This window comes from Ovis aries, chromosome 4, assembly GCF_016772045.2.
Source record: "Ovis aries strain OAR_USU_Benz2616 breed Rambouillet chromosome 4, ARS-UI_Ramb_v3.0, whole genome shotgun sequence".
Classification (NCBI taxonomy): Eukaryota; Metazoa; Chordata; class Mammalia; order Artiodactyla; family Bovidae; genus Ovis; species Ovis aries.
Window position 1 is genome coordinate 108,590,901 of NC_056057.1, and position 9,752 is coordinate 108,600,652.

General features: G+C 37.4%; 1 protein-coding gene across 1 annotated transcript; it reads left to right on the forward strand.

The window, feature by feature from the left end:
* Positions 1–4,401: 4,401 nt before the first annotated feature.
* Positions 4,402–5,765, forward strand: LOC114114625 (olfactory receptor 2A2-like). The gene has a single exon (XM_027969132.3). It carries the CDS (start codon positions 4,600–4,602, stop codon positions 5,530–5,532), a length of 933 nt encoding a protein of 310 aa, XP_027824933.2. The 5' UTR covers positions 4,402–4,599; the 3' UTR covers positions 5,533–5,765.
* The last annotated feature ends 3,987 nt before the right edge of the window (positions 5,766–9,752 follow it).

Genomic DNA, 9,752 nt, shown 5'->3' on the forward strand with positions numbered 1-9,752 from the left:
ATAGTAATGCCTCCTTGCTCCACAGTCTTGTCAAGTCCCTGTACTTTCAAACTTTTGGATTTTTACTATTATTGTGTTTTGCATTTTAATTTCTATCTCCTTGGTGGCTTAGTTTAATACCTCTTAATCTTTTAATGAGCCCATGGGTCATTTGAATGTTCTTTCATGTGAAATGTTAGTTCAGGTATTTTGCCCAACTTAGATTGGATTATCTATCTTTTCATTAACAATCTGCAGGAATCCTTTAAATATTCTGAATATAGGCCCTCAGTTAGTTATACTTTTATAAATAGTTCCTTCGTTTCTATGGACTTCATTTTTACTCTTAATGTTGCCTCTAGATAAACAGGCGTTAGTTCTTAATCTTGTCAGTCTTTTGTTTAATGCTGTTTTAATTCTGTTTCAAAAATTTTCTGCTCCCTCTTAGATTTTTCACTAATTAGTTACTAACTAATGTTCTACAAAACTTGTTTTTAATCATTATAGTCTAAAACCTACCTAATTTTTTATAGTATACTGATAGAAGTCATGTTTTAGTTTTTATCCACATGGATAGCCAATTGATCCAGCATTATTTATTGAAAACACCAGTGCCGTTGTCTTGATTCAAATATGTGTAGTTGTTATTTATATTTATTGAGAATTTATTTTTTATCATAATCAAATTTTTGATCTAAATATTCATTTTATCTTCAGTTATCAGAAGTTCTTCAGTGTCCTTATGAATGCATTATCTTTATTGTACTATTTCAGAATACACTTTTATCAGTTTGGAGACCAAATTCCTTCAGTTTGGAACATTTTTGATGAAGTCTCTTCTAATACTACCTCTTTACCATCCTTATCTTTCTCTGGAAATTTTATCATGTTTATATTTAGCTTCTCAATCTATCATTCTTGCCTATAAACTAAGATTTAAAGGATTTCTCCATCTGTTGAGCACCTAGAACTAACATAGTCTTGAAGGTCAACTATACCTCAACTTAAAAACAAACCAACAAAAAACTAAAAACATAGGAAAGGAGATCAGATTTGTAGGACTAGAAGTGGCAATGAGAAAGGAGAAATGAGATGAAGGTGATCCAAAAGTATAAATTTTCAGTTATAGATCTAGGGATGTAATTTATTATACAACATGATGAATATAATTAATACTGTTGTATGTTATCTCTGAAAATTAACAGAGAAAATCCAAAAGTGCTCACAAGGAAAAGTAATTTTTTTCTTTTATTCTGCATCTATATGAAATTATGGATGCTCAATAAACTTACCACAGTAATCACTTCATGATGTATGCAAGTCAAATGATTATACTGTATGCCCTAAACTTTTGAAGTGTTATGTCAGTTATGACTCAGTACAACTAGAAAAAAATGGGTAGAATAAATATAACAAAACATTCCCCCCAAACAATTTATCCCTTGTCTATATATGTTGAGATCTAGGTAGATTATTAAATGTAATCTTTCACTGCATTATTTTCCCTCTTTTAATGTTCAGTACTTTATCTTCTTCATTGGATTTGATATGCTTACATTAGATTATTTGTAATTCTGTTCTTACATTCAATTTCATCTTAAGTAAATATAGGGTTCCGTTGTTTAACTTGCGTATCTTTAGCACTCAACTTATTAGTGTTTGAAAATTGTTTTTTAAGCATGAGTAGAAGTTTTATTAACATTATTTGATTTTAATTTGGCTTTCTTCACCCATTCTTTTGCCGTTTTGTGTTTTTGAGTTTTTATTTTTCTTCACCCTACTCCATGATCTCTGATAAAGAATCAGATCTTATAAGGGTATTTTGGGCTCTGGTAGTCCAGTGAACAAGCAAGCATATTGACTGATATATATATATGTATATGTATATATATATCTCCAGCAGCTCTGTGTGTATTTTCAGCCTCCTTACCTATTTTTGTAAATGACTTTTTCTGAGTTTGGGACATGCCTTCTTCCCTCATTCAGGTCATTTACAACTTAGACAATTTCCTGCTTCTACAACCTGAAGCTTAGACAGACATGAGACATCAGGACCTTTTTAGATTCCTTGTAAGCATTTTCCTCATCCTGGTCAAATGGGCAGCCTTTTAGTTTCCCAGCAATGTCTTGGGGCTATTCAAGTCACTTTTATTTCCAAATCATCTCATTTCCAGTTTTTCCATTCACAGTTGAAGTTAGTCTATACTTCACTCCAACTTTTATTCCTTGTCTCTTATGACCAGCAATGTGGGAGACTCGAGTTGGATCCCTGGGTAAGGAAGACACCCTGGAGAAGGGAATGGCAACCCCCTCCTGTGTTCTTGCCTGGAGAATCCCATGGGCAGAGGAGCCTGAAGGGCTACAGTCCATGGGGTCCCAAAAGAGTCAAACATGACTTAGCCACTAACCCATTCACTTTTTTTCAGTGGCAGCAGCTGATACTTTTGCCTTTAAAGGCATCTAACAAATGCCTTCTGCATAGCTGCATCAGCCCTGGAGAGTTTTTGAGTTAGTCAAAATAAGGGCAAGTCCTTTGAGATGATCCTTCAAGGCCTTCTATTCCTCAGCAGCTTTCTCAACATCACTTCCTAATGTGACTGAGTGGTGGTCCTTCATGTTAGCCCAACTGAATTGTTTGGGAGTAATCTGGTTATAGTCTTCATAGGTAGGCATTTCTTCTGGATAAGGCACTGACATGGTGAAAGAACAAAATAACCTTATAGTATGTAACAGATGAATATATTCGCAGAGTAACCTGAGATTCTAGAAAACAGAACTCTGGTAATAATTACAGTAAACTTTTTGCTTTGAAATAGGTGAGAGTTTTATAATATAGTTTTATTTCTTACCAAAACTTTTCTATGCTGTCATCCAATGTGGATAATTATTAGACTCAGGATTATTGTTTTGATAGAAGTAATTGTCCTACTATAAAATAGGATAGGATGAGTGCCAATTTCACTGACTAGGGTTGGAGAAATAGTTTTAAACTCCCTAGCTCAGTTACTAGACTGCCCTAATAGAGAACAGCATATCCTTGTCATTCATACTATATTTTCCTGAGCTGCTATTATTTTAATGACAATTGGAAAGGAGACATTTTATTTAGACTATCTTAAAATAGGTAGACAGAATGATAAGTAGGTAGCTGGGTAGAAAGAAGAATGAAAGGAAGCATGTAAGGACAACAGGAAGGGAGGGAAGGAGGAAGAGATGAAGGAAAAGGAAGGCAGAAAGGAAGATATAGATTTGACCGAGAACTTACTTCCACATGCTAGAATTTTGTATAAGAAGACAAGTTTACACAAAAAATGTATAAAATTTAGACACTGTGGCATTACCTCACATACAACCTAGTCAGAAGGTAATATACTAAATAAAATAATATGTAACAAAATAGTGTATGACTGTTTAGATTATGTTGCAGAGAAATATTTGTCATGGAAAACAGACATGTTATTCTTAATGAAAGAAATAGATAAGGAATACTGCTCATATACTTTTAATTACATATGTAAAATTTATGTACAGCTAGTAATGGAAAATAGTATATACAAATTATTAGCAATGATAACTTTAATCTGTGTGTTTCATTTAGGTATTATTTCATAGCATCTTATCCAATTTCATGTGTTTCTACGAGACTTAAGAAAACAATGTCAAAATTTGTTAAGGCTGAAGGAAGAAGGAACTTCAAAATTATGGATTAATAACTTTATAATGGAAATAACTTGGAGAGAGCATCCTGACCTAGTAATCCACATGAAAATCACCAATGTACAAATTAACATTATCTGTGTATTAATGGAAAGCATTAAAATGACATTTTTTTTCTTTAAAAAAGTTTCATTTCAACAAAATATGGAGAATCAATGGAAAACAACAGTTGAGAAACATACAAAATAAGAGCTCGGAAGTATAAGAGTCAAGGCAAGAAAGACTAGCTACTTAAGATTACAGGAAATGAGTATGATATGTGATATTGGACTTGAACTTTAGACTGAGGCAGAAAATGCTGTACTTAGAACAGTGACTCATGTTAAAGTTCCGTCTCCAGATTTTTGGTAATCATACTGAAAACAGACTAGTGACTATGCATGTCATGGAGAAAAAATTCAAAAGTTTGGGAATAAATTGTCAATGTGTGATTATGGTAGCATTTTAGTCATATGTGGTCTACAAAGAATTAATAATTTACAGACAAAAGATATCATAAAGAAAACATGAAGAATTGGTGAAATGTATATATGAGTATTGTTTATGATTCCTTGTGATACTTGTCTAAAACCCAGAGGGATGGTACGAGGAGGGAGGGGGGTTCAGGATAGGGAACACCTGTATACCTGTGGTGGATTCATGTTGATGTATGGCAAAACCAATATAATATTGTAAAGTAATTAGCCTCCAATTAAAATAAATAAATTTATGTTAAAAATAAATAAAAAATAAAAGGAAAAATAAATAAATAAGGTGAAGAAACATTGGAGGAAAAAAACTCAGTGATGTAGGGACAACATGAGCTTCCTCTGAATTCACTTCACGTAAATAATTCCTATCTTCTTTGCTATCCAGCCCTGACCTTCCCATCACACTTCAGTCCTTTGCAGACTGTCACTGGCAATGGAGGCCAACCAATCACAGATCACAGAATTCATCCTGGTGGGATTCCAGCTCAGTGAAGACTTGGAGTTGCTCCTCTTTGGTATCTTCTCCGTGTTATATACATTCAACTTGCTGGCAAATGGCATGATCTTGGGACTCATTTGCTTTGATCCCAGGCTGCACTCCCCCATGTATTTCTTCCTTTCCCACTTGGCCCTCATTGACATATTCTATGCTTCCAGAAATTTGCCCAATCTGCTGGCAAATCTAGCAAAACACAAGAAAACCATCTCCTTTGTCCCATGCAATTTGCAGATGCTTCTCATATTCAGTTTTGGTTCTGTAGAGTGTCTGATTTTGTTGGCAATGTCCTATGACAGGTATGTGGCGATCTGCCATCCCCTCCAGTACACGGTCATCATGAACTGGAGAGTGTGCTCCATCCTGGCCGTTGCTTGCTGGGTGTGTGGATTTTCCCTGGCCCTGGTCCAAGTAATTCTCTTGTTAAGATTACCCTTCTGTGGCCCCCAGAAGGTGAACCACTTCTTCTGTGAAATTCGCTCTGTCCTCAAATTGGCCTGTGGTGACATCTGGATCAATGAAATGTTCCTCTTTGCTGATGGCGTTCTTATCTTAGTTGGGCCTCTTGCCCTGATGTTGGTCTCCTATATGCGCATCCTCTGGGCCATCCTAAAGATCCGGTCAAAGGAGGGCCGCAAGAAAGCCTTCTCCACCTGCTCCTCCCACCTCTGTGTGGTTGGGTTCTACTTTGGCTTAGCCATGATCGTTTACATGGTCCCCGACAACAGTCAACGAGAAGAACACCTGAAGATCCTTTTCCTGTTTTATGCTCTTTTCAACCCATTGCTGAACCCTCTTGTCTACAGTGTACGGAATGCTCAAGTGAAGGCTGCCTTCCACAGAGTATTGCAGAAAAGGAGGACAACGTGAAGGAGGGCCCAGTTTTGGTTCAGTGCATTCTTTTCCCTTCACAGATGTGATTGCTGGTGCAAAATTCCTCAGAAAGAGACATGATTTAATGAAGTGCATTAACATCAGCATGATGGAAGAATAGGAATCCCTAAGCCTCCATTCCTCCATGGAGACAAGAACATATAGACACAATTTCCCTTGTGAAAACACTGGAAGTCAGATAGTAGGTGGCAGCACCCCAGAAAAGCACAATGCCAAGTAGAAATTCAGTAAGCATTCAGGCAAGTTTATGCTGCTTCACCCTCCATACCTACTTTCCTTTCCTGGCAGTGTGTCAGTATCAGGAGAATATCTCCAACTCCCAATACTCCCTCAAAGGGGAAAGATAAGAATGGATCACGCAGACTAGTTCTGAGTTTTCAGGGAATGGCTTGAGGATTTGTTAGTTGTCTTGCCTGACTCAGAGCACCGATGGGAATGCCAGCGTGGACTCCTGATTGGGATCTCTAAGATGAAAAGCACCAAGCTTTCTACAGCTGAATAGGGATATTTTCACACTTCTCATAAATCTGCACTGGTATCTCATTCTTGTTTTCAAATGAAATTCCTTGATGACATGTAATGTTGAGTTTTTTAGTGGTTGTTTCCTTGCTATCTGTGTATCTTCCTTGGTGAGATGTCTCTTTACATCTTTTCCCCATTGTTATGTAACAAACTTCACTTTTCAGCACAATTTCAGAGTCACTGCAAAATTGAGTGGAAGTTGCAGACACCCTGCATAGCACTCTGCTTCCGTACATGATAACCTCCCCTGTTATCAATATCCCCCTTCAGAGCATCATATTTGTTATTCACACACCTATACTAACACATCATTATCACCCAAAGTCCATAATGTACATTTGAACTCACTCATGGTATTATACATTCTGTGTGTTGGCATGGGTGTATACGTATGTACATCCACCATTATATTATCATACACAGTATTTTCACTGCCCTAAACGATTACCTCTTCCTTCCTCCCTTCTTGCAAATCTCTGGCAACTACTTATCTCTTAATTCCCTCCAGAAAAAAAGAAAAAAAGGTAGCCACTCAATCATGTTCTACTCTTTGTGACCCCATGGACTGTAGCCCACCAGGCTCCTCTGTGCATGGAATTCTCCAGGCAAGAATGCTTGAATAGGTAGCCATTCCCTTCTCTAGGGGATCTTCCCAGCCTAAGTATCAAACCTGGGTCTCCTGCATTGCAAGCAGATTCTTTACCATCTGAGACATCAGAGAAGCCCAATTCCCTCCATAGTTTTGGCTTTCCCAAATATCATATGGTAGGAAAAATATGTAACTTTTTTCATATTGGTTCCTTTCACTCAGCTGTATGCATCTGTTTCCTCTGTCTTTATTTTTGCTTGATAGTTCATTTCATTTTCATGCAGAATATATTTCCATTGTCTGAATGCACCATATTTTATTTATCCATTTACCTACCAAACAACATCTTGATTACTTCCAGATTTAAGCAATTATGAATAAAGTTACTTTAAACATCTCTGTGCAGGTTTTTGTGTTGACATAAATTTCAAATCCTTTGGATAAATACCAGGCAGTGCAATTGGTAGATCCTGTTGTTAAGAGGATGCTTGGTTTTTTGAGAAAATATAAAAATTTCAAAGTGACTATATGATTTTCTTGAATGAAAATGAATTTTCTTCAGCAATATATGAAAGTTCCTGTTGATTTGCACACTAGTCATCATTTGGTGCCATCAATTTTCTGGATTTTAGCCATTCTACTCAGTGTATAATGATATTTCATTGTTTCAATTTGTATTTTCCTGATGACAGAGATATGGAGTGTCTTTTCATCTGTTATTTACCATCTGTCTGTCTGTCTTTGAATAGATGTCTGTTAGGAGTTTTGGCTCATTTTTAAATACAGTTGCTTGTTTTCTTACTGTTTTAAGAGTTCTTTGTATATTTCAGAATCAAATTATTGTTCCTATATGTACAAAGATTTTCCTCCATTCTACAGCTTGAGATTTTATATTCTTACCAGTGTCTTTCACAGAGCAGGAATTTGTCTTTTGATCACTATTTGTTTCTATTATCAATTTTTAATTGATGTATAATTTATTTATGATGTGTTTCTGCTGTACAGCAAAGTGATTCAGTTATGCATATGTATATATATGTACATTCTTTTTTCTATCTTTTCCATTATGGTTTTTCATGCAATATTGAATATAGTTCCCTGTGCTATACAGTAAGACCTTGTTGCTTATCCATTCTATATATAATAGTTTTCAACTGCTAACCCCTAAATCCCACTTCATCCTTCCCCCATCCTTCTTCCCCTTAGCAACCATAAATCTTTTCTCTATGTCTGAGAGTCTGTTTCTTTTTTATAGTTTGTTTCATCTGTGCCCTGTTTTAGATTCCACATATAAGTGAGACTGTATTGTATTTGTTTTTCTCTTTCTGACTTACTTCACTTAGTATGATAATCTCCAAGTCCATCCGTGTTGTTGCAAATGGCATTATTTCATTCTATTTATTGCTGCATATTACTTTGCCAGCAAAGGTCCGTCTAGTCAAGGCTATGGTTTTTCCTGTGGTCATGTATGGATGTGAGAGTTGGACTGTGAAGAAGGCTGAGCACTGAAGAATTGATGCTTTTGAACTGTTGAACTGTGGTGTTGGAGAAGACTCTTGAGAGTCCCTTGGACTGCAAGGAGATCCAACCAGTCCATTCTGAAGGAGATCAGCCCTGGGATTTTTTTTGAGGGAATGATGCTGGGACTGAAACCCCAGTACTTTTGCCACCTCATGTGAAGAGTTGACTCATCGGAAAAGACTCTGATGCTGGGAGGGGTTGGGGGCAGGAGGAGAAGGGGACGACCGAGGATGAGATGGCTGGATGGCATCACTGACTGGATGTACCTGAGTTTGGGTGAACTCCGGGAGATGGTGATGGACAGGGAGGCCTGGCGTGCTGCGGTTCGCGGGGTCGCACAGAGTCGGCCACGACTGAGCGCCTGAACTGAACTGAACTCATGCTGGAAAAGATTGAGGGCAGGAGGTGAAGGGCATGAGAGAGGATGAGATGGTTTGGATGGCATCACCGATTCAATGGACTGGGTTTGGGTGGACTCCGGGAGTTGGTGGTGGACAGGGAGGCCTGGCGTGCTGCGGTTCGCGGGGTCGCACAGAGTCGGTCACGACTGCGCGCCTGGCCTGCCTGATACCGTTGTCTGTGCGTGCTGCATCTTCTTTATCCACTTATCTGTCAACGGACTTAGGTTGCTCCCATGTCCTGGCTGTTTTGAGTGGTGCTATTGTGAAAATAGGAGTGCGTGGATTTTTTAAATTATTATTTTGTCCAGATACATTGCCAGGAGTGGAATTGCAGGATCAGATGACACTTCTGTTGTTAGTTTTCTGAGGAGCTTCCGTGCTGTTTTCCACAGGGCAAGACTAACTTACATTCTCACCAACACTGTAGCAGCATTCCCTTTTCTCCATACCCCCTCGAGCATTTGTTATTTGTAGACTTTTCAATGATAGCCCTTCCGTCTGGTGTGAGGTGGTTCCTCACTGCGGTTTGATTTGCATTTCTCCAGTAATCAGCAATATTGAGCACGTTTTTGTGTGTCCATTGGCCATCTGTATGTGTTCTTTAGAGAAATGTGCATATAGGTCTTCTTCCCATTTCTTCATTGCATTATAAAAAAATTCATATTGAATTGTATGAGTTGTTTTTCCATTTTGGATATGAAACCCTTATAGTCATATCAGCTATAAATATTTTCTTCCACTCCATATCTCTACATATTGGAACAGTTTTCAAATTTAATTAAATGCACCATATTAATTTTTTATGATGAAGAGCTTTTGACTTTCAGTTTAGGGTTGTCATTTTGTGTTTAGGAGGAAAGAGGAGTGAATAGCTGTGTATCTCTGTGGTTCACCCTGAAGCAAGGCTTAACATTGAATGTTTAAAACAGTAATTCCAAGAGCAAGGCCACAAATAACCCATCTACTGTAAAGTGCAGAATAATGGTAGACTGAAGGATACTCTTATATCACTTATTAACTTACACGATATTAGTAGTTAAATCTATATCTGGAAACAAAGAAAAGGTGAATTGATGTTTACTGAAAGGAAATTTCTGAGTCTGAATTTTCCTATGCATATGTGCATGCTAAATCACTTCAGCCATGTCTGACTCTTTGCAACC